The 17,789-nt window shown below is 41.5% G+C and overlaps 1 protein-coding gene across 6 annotated transcripts in view; it reads right to left on the minus strand.

The window, feature by feature from the left end:
* Window positions 1-17,789, minus strand: part of CFAP54 (cilia and flagella associated protein 54) — a 752,512-nt gene that overhangs the window by 187,196 nt on the left and 547,527 nt on the right. For all 6 annotated transcript variants that reach the window (XM_069764454.1, XM_069764457.1, XM_069764455.1 and 3 more), the window contains 3 exons: window positions 4,245-4,442; window positions 1,372-1,438; window positions 1,075-1,275 (listed from right to left, as the gene is read on the minus strand). In XM_069764454.1, coding sequence (XP_069620555.1) covers window positions 1,075-1,275; window positions 1,372-1,438; window positions 4,245-4,442 — 466 coding nt within the window. The remainder of the gene's footprint in view (window positions 1-1,074; window positions 1,276-1,371; window positions 1,439-4,244; window positions 4,443-17,789) is intronic.

Raw genomic sequence — 17,789 nt, forward strand, 5'->3', positions numbered from 1 at the left:
CAGTGTCTCTACTGCTACCTCACGCTGCCCTCAGATCACATAGCAAATCCACTGCTTTTCTACTAATGAATTATTCTTATGATAGGTCACCAACATCAGATCACGGCGTCCGATACCCCTCCCCAATCAGCTGCTTGGAGGCCAGATGTAAAGTGTACAGAGCGCAACACAGCACCATACACTGCTTAGTGGCCACTGCCAGTTACTGCAGAACTGCTCGTACTGGAGAGAATAGGTACTGACAGACAGCGAATGGAACTATAGTGTTCTCTGTACGTATTATAACAGATAGGTGTCAGACCCCCACCAATCCTATGTAGATGGCCTACCTTTTAGGGTGGTTTTCACAAGTTACAGATTTTGTTGCAGAAATTCTGCAACTCTCCTGTTAATCTGAATGCAACCTTTGGAAATTGATGTTTGCTGCCAATACTACCCTATTCAGATGAATGGAATATTTTTTTTTAGTCCCAGAAATGTCAACACAAACTGGCCTATTTAAATCAAATTGTTATGCTAAATATATTATTTTTGTGCATTTTTTCCTTTTCAGACTACTGCAGGTTTTACAGCGGCCACGTGGACCAATCTCTAAATGCTGTTAACAGAAGCTTAGGCAAGATGGAAAACCTCATAAAGTTGTCTAAAAAAATATACAAGCAGAAAATAAAAACAGATTGGAAAAATACGTTTTACTAGATGGCTTTAATTATTAAATGATGATATGGCCAGTACATTTCCTTTTTAAAGCTTAAATCTGTTGGTGATGTCTAGAGATTTCTAAAAACTGGTACTGTTATCTTTTTATTGAAAAAAAAAATCAATATGCAATTATTCTACTGTCTGTTATCATTGTTTCATACTTCCTACTTTATGACCTGTGTTATCATTCTCTTTTAGACCATTGCTTATTAATACCGTGCTTTAAAAAAATACCAAATCAGCATGGAAATGGCATACAAATATTTGGAACAGAACAAACATTTTTTAAAGGAAAAAAAAAAATCTTAAAAATAATGGCATCATAAGTATTCAGGTATATTTTTATTCATTTCCTTGTAAGTGGGCACTAACCATAAGATTCTGAGCAACAGAATGCAATTCGGAAATGAGAAAACCTAGACTGGAAACAACGGTTATAACATCGGCTCTGTGCCGATCAGAAAACAGGTCAATCCCCGGAATAAGTTCAGATACTTCACATCCTTCTCCAATCTCATATAACGCATAATCAAGATCTTCATCTGGATGTGGCAGGGACACGCGGAATAAGGACTGGGAGGAAAAACAGAATTTATAGATTATGTCATTTGCTTTCAAATACCTTATTATTTGTCACAGAAATTCATAAGAAACCAATGTGCTTTTTACCTTGAAAAGTAAAGCTGAGAGCAAGCAGCAATCTGTTCTCTTTCGAACATCTGATGTCAAGATATAACTACAAAAACATACAAAACAAGAAAGGTATAGTACAGAACAATGACACATGGAAGGAGACAGAGGCAGACTGGTGAAAATGGAAACCAGAGGCAGCTGCTGAAAAAAAAAATATATGTTGTTTTTTTTTTTTTATTAAATTGCAAAAATTACAATAATCATGTGATCTGTTGCTAACATGCTTTTCATGGATTAATGGATTACTCCCTACAATATTACATGACATATATATACAGTGGGTACGGAAAGTATTCAGACCCTTTACATTTTTCACTCTGTTTTATTGCAGCCATTTGGTAAATTCAAAAAAGTTCCATTTTTTTCTCATTAATGTACACTCTGCACCCCATCTTGACTGAAAAAAAAACAGAAATGTAGAAATTTTTGCAAATTTCTTAAAAAAGAAAAACTATTCTATATTTGTTTTTTTCAGTCAAGATGGGGGGCAGAGTGAACATTAATGAGAAAAAATGAACTTTATTGAATTAACCAAATGGCTGCAATGAAACAAAGAGTGAAAAAATGAAAGGGGTCTGAATACTTTCCGTACCCACTGTATACGCTCTCCCTTCCCTTTTTCCCTTCCATACAAATGCATGCTCCATTCTGCCAAGAAGGCAAGTACTTTCAATATGTAGAAATGAATAAACCACTGTCAGCCATCTCTGGGACAACTTTTGTCCCTACGCCTAAGATATCTTGTTCAGCTGACTGCTTTCACCATGAAAGGTTTAAGGCACCTCATACCAGCTTGACAACCGAGGGATAGGAAGAGATCCACCATAAAGTCAGGTGCGTGCTCGGAGAGTCCGCAAGTGCCAGAACTACAAGGGAAGGACTCAAGCACAGCAGCATTTCTTGCAAAACTATTGATGTCTTTTATTCCATAGGTATAGAGAGAGACATGCACAAAAAACTTGGCTGACATGGTTGTGTTTTCTGCTAACAGCTTTTAGGCTTAATATGAGCTGTTAGCGTGAAACAAGACAATGTTAGGCAAGCCACTGAAGATGACTAGGAGCTCTTAGCTTGAAATATGACCTTCACAGCCAAGACACTAGAAATGGCTACGAGTTGTTAGCTCAAAACATGACGATGTCGGCCAAGCCACTGGTCATAACTAAGATCTGTTAGCTCAAAACCCAACTATGTAAAGCAAGCCACTGGACATGACTAAATGTTGTTAGCTTGAAACACAACCATGTAAGGCATGCCACTGGACATGACTAAGAGCTGACTAAGAGCTGATAGCTTGACGTGTGTTTAGAATCATTATCCATTTGTAGAAGCCATCCTCTTTTCAACTCAGCTTTTTTTACTTACAGATGGTGTTATGTTTGCATCTAGAATTTGTTGAGATTTCATTGAATCCTTTCTTCCTTCTATCCGTTAAGGGTTTCTCGTGCAATTGGCTGCAACACAACCCGAAAGCATGACTAATCCACCCCCATGCTTAATGGTGGTCGAGATGTTGTTTTCCTGAAATTCTGTGCCCTTTTTCTCCACATATACAATTGATAATTGTGGCCAAAGAGTTCTATTTTAACCTCATGAGTCCACAGAACTAGTTTCCAAAATGGATCAGGCTTGTTTAGATGTTCTTTGCACACTTCTGATGCTGAATTTTATGGGTGTGGACGCAGCAAGGGTTTCTTCAGATGACTGTTCCATGATGGCCATACTTGTACAGCTGTGTCTGGACAGTAGAACTCTAGAGTCTGCTAAATTTTTCTGAAGGTGTTTTGCAGTCACGCAGGTGTCCTGATTTGCCTCTCTAGCAATCCTACGAGCAATTCTCACTGAACTTTTGCTTGGTCTTCCAGACCATATCTTAATCTCCACTGGTCCTGTTAACTGCCATTTCTTAGTTACATTTCGAACTGAGGAAAGTGTAACTTGAAAACGCTTTGCTATCTTCCTCTAGCATTCTTTTGATTTGTGGGCCTCCACCACTTTCATTTTCAGAGTGCTAGGCAGCTGCTTAGAAGAACCCATGGCTGCTGTCTTTTGGTACAAGTTAGAGGAGGCTGGGTTTTTATAAAGCTGGGAAATTTGCATCACCTGGCCTTTCCTAATGATGATAGTGAACAAGCCATAACACTAACAAGCTAATTAAAGTTTGAAACCGAGATCAAAGTTATCTGAGTACACAAATCTCTAATGATGGCCAAACTTTTGCATTGTCTCATTTTCCTTTTAGTAATTTTCAAAATGTAAAAAATGCATATATATATATATATATATATATATATATATATATATATATATATATACACACACACACACACACAATCACAATGGTGATTACAGGGGAATGTCAAAGAGGATTTCTTCAATAAAGGTAACAACTGAATCTGGATTACAGCGCCATTACAGCCATATCTTTGCTTTAGATTCCAAATTTTAGACATCCAGGCCCTCCTTGTTTTAGTGGATCAACCATTACAACATGATGATTCTATACAAGTGACAACATTGCTGAGAATTTACCAAACAATCATAATGTTGCTTAGCTGAATCCATCTTTGTAATTTCCTTCAGTTTTTTTTATGCAGAAATATATAAAAAATTTATTTTACAAATATAGCACGGTTTCTATTAATAGTTAATATGGGATGTTTATGTGGCTAAAATATGGGGGTTCATGCATTAAACATGAACACTACTAAGAAGTTTTCCCTTCCTATATTGTAACATTTTATTTCTTCAGCATGTACCAGGAGAAGCTTTTATTGCTCCCCTCTGGGCACTGAGCATTACGTGATAAATAAAAATAAATCAAAAAGTTTTTTTTCTTCAATACCTACCGAGACATTTTAGCAGCGATGACGGCAGCCAGCAAACAACCCCAAATTCCCGCTTGGGAGAGAAATTTCTCACTGTAATCTTTAGATCTTGCATTGCTTATGCCGTCTGGGGAGCTATCAGGCTCTTGCCATGAATTAAGAGCATCAGACACGTTGAGCGTTTCATCAAGGGCCTGACACCAGCATTTGAAAGCAGCTCTGCAACATATGAAATGCAAAAAAATATGACACTACAGGGGGGATTTAGTGCACACACAGCCAAATAAAATGCTTAACCTCTTTAGTTCTAGAGATCAAGTAATGTGTGCACTGAGGAGCATGAATAGGATGAGTTATGTGGATATTATCCAGACGCTTACTTATTGTATCAAGTATCATTTATTCCAAACTTGTATTGCCAGATATCCATACCTCACGTGTGCACCAAAGACAAATAGCAAAAGTGTGTACTTACAAGAGCGTGAGGCTAAAATATATATACCTAACAGGGCACATACAGGGGTAGAAGTAGGGTAATATAACACATACTCAAGTATCTAAATCAGAACATACATTTCTAGCCAGATAGTGATTGAACATTTCCATCCTAAAGTTCTGGGAAATATTCATAGTGATGCAATTATACATCTTCCGTATAATGTTTTATCATACCTAGGACAATTTGCTGTTCAAGGATACCAAAAACTATCTAGGAACTCTTCAATGTCTGAGCAAATTTGCAAAGAACTTGGCATGGAATGGCAATGACAACGGATATGTTTTATTTCCTAGTAAGGAATAAGCTCGGATATGCAATAAATGTTTAGTAGATGCCAGTCCTACCACTAGGACCATCATCTATCTCTAAAACAAATATGAGGTGCCATTTTCTGATCTCCTATACAAGTAAACGGAAAAAGCAATGCATGAGCGGTCACCTCTCCATTAAAGACAGCGTGTGATGGGGCCTTGTACTCAAGAGTATCTGCCAAGTTATCCAAGGCCAAGACGCCAGTGGTGATTTCCTGAAGTTTATTCAACATGATTTTACTGTCGTTTTTGCAACATCTTTTTTTTTTTTTTAGTTTAGAAGGAATCTTATTTTCCCTGAAACCAAATGGATTAGCCACGGAAATTCCAACAGCCTCGTTCTCTCCTCCACAACACCAGTAAGGAAATACTCCTTACAAGCTCCCATACATGTCAGCCAGTCCTATCGAAATGGTTGGGTTCAGCCGACTTTCGCTCAATGTGTACGGAGGCCTCTGGTTTATAGAGACATGATGAGCGGATGTCCTTGAAACCATAGGACAATGGACTTTTAATGTGGATTTCAATCTCAACGGAAACGAAGACAACTCAGAACAGAAGAAATGGCAAAATAATATGCACCAATAAGAAGAACTTCAAATAAATGTAAGGAATCTTTTAAAGACCCCGCTAGGTCCTATAAATGGCAATGACAGACGCTACTGTCAGCTCTAGATAAATATGACAGTCACAATAGAAAACATCTTTGTTGATAAATATCACACGCAAAGCATATTATCAGTTTATAGAAGAGAAATGAATTGTTTCATCAAAGGAAAACACTTTTGGCAGGGTCTCAAAATAATTTTGGTTACCAATGATTCGAATATGCAGATGATGAGAGGAATTCAGCACAGCGTCCCACTGTCGCAGCACAACCTGTGGTTCCTCTATTATTTTACTGGGAAATAAATAAAACAAAACAGTTGTTTTTATCTGACAGAATGGAGACCCCCGACTTTCAGTCATCTGTGCTTTGGTACATGAGTGACCCCAATTGCTTTTATTAATTGTCCCCTTAAGTGGCTATATAATACAAACCAATGCTTTTAAAGGTTGTGGGAAAAATGACTAAAAAAAGATGTCATCCATAGCCCTAAAACACTGGCAAAAGTTTAGGCACAGTCTACTTCTAAGTTATAGCACCTAAAAACACATGAACAAATATGTATCTGCAACATATACTGTAAGACAAATTGACATGAATATGTAAGAAATTAACTGACGTCATTCCTCTCATAGTAAGCCATGTTAGGCAGGGTTCACAAATCAGCCACAGGTTTGTGGCCTCATTGAAACTTCCAACTGTGGCCCTGAAAACAGGCTTTGGATGAAAGCTCCAATAGAGCCATTCACTATAGTACGCCTACTTTGGACTCATTGCAACCTCCGGCTTGAGAATATCCCTCTTTTTAAAGGGAATCTGTCAGGAACTTCTTGCTGTTTAATCTAAGAGCAGCAAAATGTAGGGGTAGAGAGCATAATTCCAGGGATGTGTCATTAGATCAGTAGCTTGCTGTAGTTTCCATACAATCAGTGCTTTATTAGCAGGAATTTATCACCACAGGACTAGGTTTCATGTGCAAGCCAGTCCAGCTAATGTGTGTAACCACACCCCACCACCTACTTGAAGCTTGCTGATAATACACAGTGAGCACAAGAAGCTACCAATGACAGATGTTGGCAGGGTTATGCACAGTTCAGCATTCTGACCACTGCTACATATAGCACAGAGAAAATGGGGGTTCTATCAAAATTACACCAAGCAGTCTACAAAGTGACACATTGCTGAAACCGGTGTCTCTTCCTCTACAGCATGCTATTCTCAGATTACATAGCAACAACCTGCTGACGGTTTCCCTGTAACTAAGCACAGTAGCGTGGGTTAACGCACTTTTAAATAGTAATATAGAAATCTAAAAAACCTAATTATCAAAGATGTTTAAAAAATACATTTAATATAATACCTTATGTAAACAATAGGTCATTTTCTGATTCCACATTCTCTTTAGTCACCCAAGAACACAGCCTTATAGATTTTTGTTTTACAAACCCCTAAAAGTTAATTCATAAACTGCAGATGTATTGCAGAAAGTTCTGTGATTGTCCTATTCATTGAAATGAGGCTTACAGAAATCCACATGCTTGCCCACAGAACATCCGCATTGAGAAGAATACAGTAGAACAGATTTTCAGTGTCAGAAACTTCTGCAACATGGGTGAACAGTGCTATTGGACAGTACTGTACAAGCTATTTTTATGAGGACGCATACAGAGGACTTTTCTCATACAAGCTGTCTATACAGTGTTGGTATAGATCACATTCTTTGCCTTTAAAGATAACTGAGTAAAACATAGTTTTTATTTTTTTTATTTCTCCTCACTCCATTGCGGAGAAGAGAAATGTAACCAAAACTTTTCAAGCTATGATAAGCCCAACTTGGCGTTACCAGACATTTTTGTCTAGTTTGTGAAGTTTTTCCCGTATGACATTGACCAATCATAAATAGGAGATGTCAAGTAGGAGAAAAAAGAACACGACCAGAGAAGATGAGAAGGACACTCCTGTGAGATAAAGCCCTGTTCTCAGCCTTGATCTCTACAGCTACTTTGTAGTATAGTACAGAGCTCAATGTGATTACATCATTCAGTTTTTATCTTACAATAGTCAATTTAGTTTGAGGAAAGGGGGAAGTATGGATTCACTCTCTCACGTAGGTATTAGGTAGCGTTCACACCGGCAATGCTGTTTGATATAAACATGTGCAGTTTTATTCCTTTCATAAAACTCCAAGATCCTTTCTCCAGGAGCAAACTTCATACATAGAGAAGGGGATCCCATCAGTCTCATTATCCCCTTCTTCCCAGCTCCAGCAGCTTCTACCTTCAAGGTGAAGTGTTCAACTCCAGTCACAGTTCACACTGAAACAGCTTCCACTCGGCTCTCTGCATCTCCAACACACAGACTGCTCAGCTTTCCTAGCTGACCCATGCAGTCTCTATTCAGAGAGAGCCTGACATGTCTCTCTCCCAGCTATAGCTCCCATTTCGGCTAGTCTCTTACCTGCAGCACTCTCGACTTGCTTACATTCAGCAGACTGACACACCTAGTGAACACAGGCACTGTTTCTTAGTCAAAGCTGGTCAAGTACATCTAATGAAGACCTGAAGTGCTAGGATTTAACCCTGTTGTACCTGGCTCTGCTACAGGGAGAACAGCAGAGCTGAGTGTCATTACAAACACCTTTGACTTCACAGTGCTGTCAGCTCTGCTGTATCCCAACACACAATGACTGGCCTGAGATGAAAGCTTAATGTGTTTGTAATCACACTCATCTCTGCTCTATACTATGCAGTAAATGTAGAAATCAGGGCTGAGATCAGGGCTGTCCATCATTAAATCTCAGAGGAGAAAGCATGTTCTTCTAACTTCTGGGGGCCCTCATAGAAGAATCTCTAGTAATGCCCTGTCAGGCTTATTATGAATTATAACCTAAACTTTACCAGCTAAAATCTCCGGAATGATAGAGAGGAAAGCTAAAAAAAATTAAAAGCATGTTTTATTCAGCTTTGCAGCCCTTATTCCATAATTTGGGCAGTCTAACATGCTCAAACTGATGAAAAAAAACTCTTTACTATATGAGAACTGACTCTTCTCATTTTGAACAAGTAAATTGACTAACAAACAGAAATATAAAAACTATTGAGAAATTTAAATAAAACCATATTAGAACGTGGCATAACATTTCATTACATAACAATTAAGCTTTAAAGGTCACGTTAGGAATCAGCCGTACTCAACCGGAAAAATTAGATGGTGAAAGGTGTTTGTGAAACCTCACATTAGTTGACCAATTTCTTGTTTAATTTACATTGCCATGATGGATGGCTTTTACCTTTTAAAGCATTTACCTATAATTTAGCCATGACGTAAAGATATAACAGGCCTGAATTTGTTGCTTAACTCTTTCTTTTCTGCAATGTGATCTTCTGTCTCTGCAAGGAAAACTGGAGATAACAGTAGTGAATTAACCCCTTTCTGACCTCGGACGGGATAATATGTCCGAGGTCAGAAGCCGCGCTTTGATGCGGGCTCCGGTGGTGAGCCCGCATCAAAGCCGGGACATGTCAGCTGTTTTGAACAGCTGACATGTGCCTGTAATAGACGCGGGCAGAATCGCGATTTGCCCGCGCCTATTAACTAGCTAAATGCCGCTGTCAAACGCAGACAGCGGCATTTAACTACCGCATCCGGCCGGGCGGCCGGAAATGACGCTATCACCGACCCCCGCCTGTGCAGTACAAGGAAATCCTGAAAACATGACCTGTTTGCAGCCCTTGAGGAATGCAGTTTGACACCCCTGCCATAGAGGTCCTTGAGACCTCTATGGTTACTGATCCCCAGCAGCTGTGAGCGCCACCGCACACCTGATTTTCTGCTACATAGCAGCGAACAGCAGATCGCTGCTATGTAGCAGAGGCGATCGCGTTGTGCCAGCTGCTAGCCTCCCATGGAGGCTATTGAAGCATGGCAAAAGTAAAAAAAAAAGTGAAAAAAAGTGAAAAAAATAAAAAAAAATATAAAAGTTTAAATCACCCCCCTTTCGCCCCAATCAAAATAAATCAATAAAAAAAATCAAATATACACATGTTTGGTATCGCCACGTTCAGAATCGCCCGATCTATCAATTTTTTTTTTTTTAGCAAAGTTTGGAATTTTTTTTCACCACTTAGGTAAAAAATAACCTAGTCATGTTAGGTGTCTATGAACTCGTACTGACCTGGAGAATCAATGTCAGGTCAGTTTTAGCACTTAGTGAACCTAGCAAAAAAGCCAAACAAAAAACAAGTGTGGGATTGCACTTTTTTTGCAATTTCACCGCACTTGGAATTTTTTTCCTGTTTTCTAGTACACGACATGCTAAAACCAATGACGTCGTTCAAAAGTACAACTCATCCCGCAAAAAAATAAGCCCTCACATGGCCAAATTGACGGAAAAATAAAAAAGTTATGGCTCTGGGAAGGAGGGGAGTGAAAAACGAACACGGAAAAACGAAAAATCCCAAGGTCATGAAGGGGTTAATGAATTTATCTTTACTCCTTCGACACACTCAGTATTTTTTTTAAATATAACCAAAATGACTAATCTTGCCTAATAATGTATATAGACAGCATAATATTGGGCAAGGCAGTCTGGAAATGGCGCATCATTTGGCGCATGATCAGATATTGAAGTCTAATATTACGCTACCTATTGGTAAGCTTAGTTCACTGCCAAGATTTTGCACACAGTGCATACTTTTAGCCACAAATCTTCCACCAAGCCATACCCATTTGCCGACCGGTTACGCTTGTTCATTGAGAGAAGTACAAACAGTTTTTAAACGACATGATAAATAATAAGTCATATTGGGGGGGTTGTCACAAATTGTTTCAAAATTCGGCACATTTATTTTAACCCCTTAGTGACAGAGCCAATTTGGTACTTAATGACCGAGCCAATTTTTACAATTCTGACCACTGTCACTTTATGAGGTTATAACTCTGGAACGCTTCAACGGATCCCGCTGATTCTGAGAATGTTTTTTTCGTGACATATTGTACTTCAGGTTAGTGGTAACATCTATTTGATATTACTTGCGATAATTTATGAAAAAAATGGAAATATGGCGAAAATTTTTAAAATTTTGCAATTTTCAACATTTGAATTGTTATGCCCTTAAATGAGAGAAATGTCACACAAAATAGTTAATACATAATATTTCCACATGTCTACTTTACATCAGCACAATTTTGGAACCAAATTTTTTTTTTTTAGGAAGTTATAAGGGTTTAAAGTTGACCAGCAATTTCTCATTTTTACAACAAAATTTTCAAAACCATTTTTTTAGGGACCATCTCACATTTAAAGTCACTTTGAGGGGCCAAAATGACAGAAAATACCCAAAAGTGACACCATTCTAAAAACTACACCCCTCAACGTGCTCAAAACCACATTCAAGGCAAACAGGATCATGGGGTGCATTAAAAGAGGTCTGGATACACATGATGAGAGCATTATACTGCCTCTGTACAAATCCCTAGTTAGACCGCACATGGAGTACTGTGTCCAGTTTTGGGCACCGGTGCTCACGAAGGATATAATGGAACTAGAGAGAGTACAAAGGAGGGCAACAAAATTAATAAAGGGGATGGGAGAACTACAATACCCAGATAGATTAGCGAAATTAGGATTATTTAGTCTAGAAAAAAGACGACTGAGGGGCGATCTAATAACCATGTATAAGTATATAAGGGGACAATACAAATATCTCGCTGAGGATCTGTTTATACCAAGGAAGGTGACGGGCACAAGGGGGCATTCTTTGCGTCTGGAGGAGAGAAGGTTTTTCCACCAACATAGAAGAGGATTCTTTACTGTTAGGGCAGTGAGAATCTGGAATTGCTTGCCTGAGGAGGTGGTGATGGCGAACTCAGTCGAGGGGTTCAAGAGAGGCCTGGATGTCTTCCTGGAGCAGAACAATATTGTATCATACAATTATTAGGTTCTGTAGAAGGACATAGATCTGGGGATTTATTATGATGGAATATAGACTGAACTGGATGGACAAATGTTGAAAATTTTAATTTTCACAAGGGTAACAGGTGAAATTAGACCACAAAAGTTGTTGTGCAATTTGTCCTGAGTACGCCGATACCCCATATGTGGGGGTAATCCACTGTTTGGGCGCATGGCAGAGCCTGGAAGAAAAAGAGTTCCGTTTGACTTTTTCAATGCAGAATTGGCTGGAATTGAGATTGGACACCATGTCGCGTTTGGAGAGCCCCTGATGTGCCTAAACAGTAGAAACCCCACACAAGTGACACCATTTTGGAAACTAGACCCTGGCACCCGCCATTTTCTTACCGGAGGAAGACACCAGCGGCCGTGAGGGGAAGCAGGAGGACCCAGGGACACCAGGAGACACTGGTAAGTATCGGGAGGGGATCGGGGACCCTATTTCTCTGTCCTCTGATGTGCGATCACATCAGAGGACAGAGACATTGAATGTCGCCGGTAAACATTTTGCAGTTGCTGATAAACGGTTAATACCGGCAATCGCAAAACAGGGGTCGGTAAAAAACGACCTGGATCATGTCCTTTGGGGTCTCAGTCTGGCAGTCGAGACACCAAGATCTGACGGGTGCCGGCCGGCAGGCGGGCGCACTGCGCATACGCCTGCCATTCTCTTACCGGAAGAAGATGGCGGCGCCCATGGGAGGAATCACGAGGGCCGAGGCGCATCGGGAGGTACCAGGGGGATTGGGACCCTATGTCTCTGTACTCTGATGTGCGATCACATCGGAGGACAGAGAAATTAAATGGCAAATCATGTTTTTTTTTTGCGGTCACCAGTAAACGGTTAATTACCGGCGATCACAACCTGGGGGTCGGTAAAAACCGTCTCAAATCATGTTCTCTGGGGTTTTGGCTACCCCCAGCAACCGTGACCCCAGGAAAATCCGATTCTGGGGGGCGCTATGCACTTTTTCCACAGCGATGTTAATTAACGGCGCTATAGTTTAAGTACCCTTAACTACCACCGTTAAAAGGAGGATCGGCGGTCATTAAGGGGTTAATATATGTGTCCCATTGTTACATTCAAAGGGGTAAGTGTTCTTGTTACTCATACAGCAAACCTCTGACAGTTAGCAAACATGCTAAATATTAACTTGAATGGACTCTGTGCCTTTATTTGTCTGCAGAAAAGTTAATAAACTCCTACTACTGTGTTTTTTTAATTAAGGGTTTCTCAGGGTTTGTGCTATAACAGTAATCAACATGAGCCAGACAGATTTTTGGGAGAACACCTAATATTCACTGTATTTTCCTTCATTTTTAAAGGAATCAACAAATGAGGATCAAGTTTTCATATGAAACATACATATTTTTTTTTACTATTTTTAGCGATTTATTTTTCTGAGTTTTGAATAGCATGCACTACCTGTTTTGCATCTGTCACTTTTCAGAAGCCTAATTATCATCAGAAACTATTACAATGAACGGTAACATCTTTACAGACACACGATCACACAACCAATAGAAAGTGAGCTAACAGATGAATAGATTTATAAATGATCACAACATTTATGGCCTATTGCTAGGATAGGCCATCAATACCAGATCACTAGGATATCAACTTTCAGCACTCTCGCCATGACACTTGTGCGAGTGCAGAAAGGCCGTACTGGGCCTCTGGCCCTTGGGGGAGGCCGCCATGACAGGGTGACGTGGGACAATAGGGAGCTCATAGGAAGGTTGGGGGGTTATAGGGTTAATAGGAGCTGAGGGGAGGGACGGAGTATAGGCACATGTATAGGCATTGCATAAAAAACAACAACAAGAGGGCCAGAAACATAACATAATACCATCTATTATTGGCTGATTCGCCTGAATGTTGAGCAATATCTAAGCGGCACAAAAACAGGCTATCTTTAATTCCTTCCCCAGATATAGGGTGCATCAGTACACCTACAACTAATGTCTCTCATAAAGATTTTTTCGGTACTTATGTCCAGAAAAACATTATACAATGGGCCCTATATACATAAGATGACATAAAAAGGGGTCACAAGGCATCCTACAGTTGTTTATAGAACCCAGTAAATAAAAGTTCCTCATTAAGTCCTCTCGGTGCGAGACTCTGCAATCTGTAGATCCACTTAGATTCACATCTCAGTAATTGGTTAGTAAGGTTGCCTCCTCTAATAGTAGCATTAACGTTCTCAAGTCCCATCACTTTGAGGCCTCTGATGTTCCCGCCGTGTACTTCCAAAAAGTGTTTCGCCACTGATGTCAATTTCTTCCCTCTTCGGAGGTCCTGTCTGGCCATGTTGATGTTAGAGATGTGCTGTTGACACCTCCTTCTCAATTGTTGAGATGTCTGGCCCACGTAAAGTTTAGGGCAATCACATAGCAGCACATACACAAGATGTGTTGACCTGCAGTTAAAGTAGAAGTTACATTTAAGCGGGGAGGATAATACATCAATTGAAATTTCTTCTCGTGCAATCATGAACTGGCACACACTGCACCCCCCACAAGGAAAAGTGCCCCTGATCCTCTGACCCGTCCTTAATTTGCTCTTGGGGCGTTGGTAGTGACTATGGCACAATTGATCTTTCAAATTAGTGGCTCTTCTTGCCACTATTTTGGGGAACGGTGTGATGTGTGGTACCAGTTTGGGCTCACTAAGAAGAATATTCCAGTTTTTGTTTAGAATTCTATACACATCTGACCACTGGTTGTTATACGTGGTGATTAAGGAGAGTGGTTGAACTGATTCACGCTCCTGCCGATTAAAGAGGCTGAGTCTGTCTCTTTGTTTTGCCGCCTGAAAACCCCGGGATACTATTCTACGTGGATATTGCCTATTGGTAAAACGCGTGGTTAAGTCTCCTGCCAGTCTTAGAAAATCGTCTGATGAACTGCAATTTCTGCGGAGTCTCAAAAACTGACCAGCAGACGGCCAGCACGGGACCAGCTCATCTTTGTCAGGACCCAGGACCTTCGGCTGCTGGGTTCACAGCGCCCAGGCAGCCAGGTGAGAGCCAGCAATTTACTAATTTTAACCCCTCCTTAGCTCCCAGTGAGATTAGGGATCGGGAGTCATTTATGGGTGGGCTAGCAGGGGGATGGGCCTAATACTACATGGCCTTAGAGATTTAGCTAGAATATGGTATGGGGGCCCTCAAGGGAGGGGGGGGGGTCACCTGCAGCGGCGTGGTTAGGGAACGCGGAAGGGCCAGCGGGGACAGGGGGGTTAACAAGCTCTGAGGTAGTGTCGCAGTGTGGGGGCCAGGGTACAGCGGTCTCAGCTGCGTCAGGGGGGGCGGCAGTGAAGCAGGAAGGGGGACGGGTCAGCCTACGCGGGAAGTGCAAACCATAGTGAAGGGGCTAGCAAAGATAAAGAAAATGAGGAGACGGTGCGTTTGGATGATTCCGCTAGGAGTGAAGTATACGTATGTTTTGAGGGACCGCTGGGGTCACATTTGAGGGAGGAGGTGAAGGAAAAGATCTGGAAGGGGGATTACGTAGATATTTTTTCATTATTAACGTTAGAGAGATTCAATCTGGAGAGGTTAAGAAGAGACGATTCCAAAAAAGATGACGAGGAGAGGAGGAGGTACCGTCTGATCCCTCGTTCGTTTTCAAACTGGTTGCAGGCGTTTGCTATATTGGCGAGTGTGATAGGCGAAAAGGCACCCGAAAATTGTTCGGGACTTTTTTGCTATATGGACGCAATTGGGGAGGCTTACAGGGTATATGGTGGGTTAGGCTGCTTGAGGTATGACGAGCAGTTCAGGCAGCGCAAGGCGGGTATACGATGGGATCATAAGGACATAGCATTATGGATGCGAGTTATGGCACCGGTTAGAGCGAATCAGGGAACCCAGTCATTTCAAGGGGGCTCCGGGAGTTCAGGACAGTCAGGACACTCGGTCGCAATGTAGAAGGGACTGTGTTTCTCCTTTAATGAGGGGACCTGTAGGTTTGGGAGCAAGTGTAAATTCAAGCACGAATGCTCAGGTTGTGGGGGCACACATGGGGCGGCTAGATGTTTCAGAGGGGGAAAAACAAGAGGGGGAGACGGTGCTGAAAAAAGGGGAGACACCGATGCGGCTGGACGCGATGGAGGCGTATCTAAATAGATACCCAGATGTAGCAGCAGCGTCACTTTTAAGGGAAGGTTTTGGTTATGGTTTTAAAATTCCGTTTATTGAGCATGATGTTTGTTTGTCAAAAAAGAATCTAAAATCGGCATTGCAGTTTCCTAGCGTGGTTTTTAAAAAATTAAAAAAAGAGGTTGATCTGGGTAGGATGGCGGGACCTTTTCCAGCGGCTCCAATCAGTAATTTGAGGGTGTCACCGCTGGGAGTGGTTCCGAAGAAGGAGCCCAATAAATTTAGGCTTATTCATCATTTATCCTTCCCAAAAGGTCTGTCAGTGAACGACGGTATTGATCCTCAACTGCAGTTTCTTACATGTCTTTCGATGTAGCAATGAATCTGGTATGGCTGTGTGGTAGGGGAGCTTTGATGGCAAAAACGGATATCGAGGCGGCGTTTCGCCTGTTACCAGTGCACCCTGAGAGTATGCACCCGTTAGGTTGTTTTTGGGATGGAGGTTTTTTCATTGATCGTTGTCTTCCCATGGGCTGCTCGCTATCATGCGCCTATTTTGAAACGTTTAGTACATTCTTGGAATGGGTTGTTAAGGATGTATCTGGTTTAAATTCTTGTTTACATTATCTTGACGACTTCATGTTTGTAGGCCCGCCACGGTCTGCGGCTTGCTCGATTCTACTGCACACGATGGAGAGGGTAGCAAAAGGTTTCGGAGTTCCGTTAGCGGCTGATAAAACTGTCGGGCCAGTGACGACACTAAGTTTTCTAGGCATAGAGATTGATACCGTGGCGATGGAATGTAGATTGCCTGATGACAAGCTAGTTGCTTTTCGGGAGGAAGTTAGAAAGGCAAGTACACGGCGCAAGATAACGCTACACGATTTACAATCGTTATTGGGCAAGCTGAACTTTGCTTGCAGGATTATGCCGATGAGCCGCGCATTTTGTCGGTGTTTGTCTTTGGCGACGGTGGGAGTGAAGTCTCCCCTGCATTTCATCAGATTGACTAAGGATTTGAAACAGGATTTGAAGGTGTGGGCTCTTTTCTTAGAGGAATACAATGGCAAATCCATTTGGATTCAGACAGTTGAAAATGCGGTAGATCTAGGTTTTTTCATTAATGTGATTGAAAAGCGTGGTTTCAATTTGCAGTATCGCGGTCAGGTGTTGGTGGCGGAGTGGCCACTCAATTGGCGAGAACGAGGTTTGTTGCAAAACCGGGTTCTACTACAGTTATTCCCTCGAGTAGTGGCGTTGTAAGTGTGGGGCAAGACAGTGATGAATAAAAAAATCTGTTTTTCTTGCGAGCATGCAAGTGTCGTGGAAGCCATCAATACGTTATCTGCGGCGTCCCCAGAAGTCGTTAGGATACTGCAGCATCTGGTTTTCTTGGGCCTAAAGCTTAATTTGTGGATTGTAGTGGATTGTAAGGCAACTGGGCCTACTAATGCTGATGATGTCCTTTTCCATTCACAGTGGCATCAGTCTCAGGGGCCGAGGCCTTACTTGGACTCAGCGGGCCAGGAATGTCCAGCGGAGCTGTGGAACCTGCCTTTAGGGCCGTAAGGGAGCTATTTGCTAGATCGCTGTCAGAAAGGTCTTGGCTGCAATATGAGCAGGCTTGTAGGACATGGGAAAATTGGAAGTTGTCTTACGGGTCTGGTATGGATGATGAGAGCAGGCTGTTGCTGCTAGTAGGGCATGTGTGGGAATCGGGTTGGTCGGTGTCCAAAGTGAGTAAGTTCCTAGCTGGTTTAGCATTTGGTTTTAAGGCTAGAGGTTTACAGGATGAGACGAAATCATTTATGGTGACGCAAGTGGTAAAGGGCTGGAAAAAAGGGCAGAAGTCGTTGGATGGCAGACGTCCGGTCTCTTTCGAAGTGCTGTTAAAAATCGGAACGCAATTACGAGTTGTTTGTTTTTCAGATTGGGAGGTGATTTTATTTCAAGCGGCCTTTTCTTTGGCGTTTTTTGGGGCATTTCGCCTGGGGGAATTGGTTAGCCCTTCAAGATGCAAGAAAGGGGGTTTACGGAGGGAAGACGTGGATGTTACGTCAGACAGGGTGGTTGTGTTCATTAGGTCAACA

Source organism: Ranitomeya imitator, chromosome 4, assembly GCF_032444005.1.
Source record: "Ranitomeya imitator isolate aRanImi1 chromosome 4, aRanImi1.pri, whole genome shotgun sequence".
NCBI classification, from domain to species: Eukaryota; Metazoa; Chordata; class Amphibia; order Anura; family Dendrobatidae; genus Ranitomeya; species Ranitomeya imitator.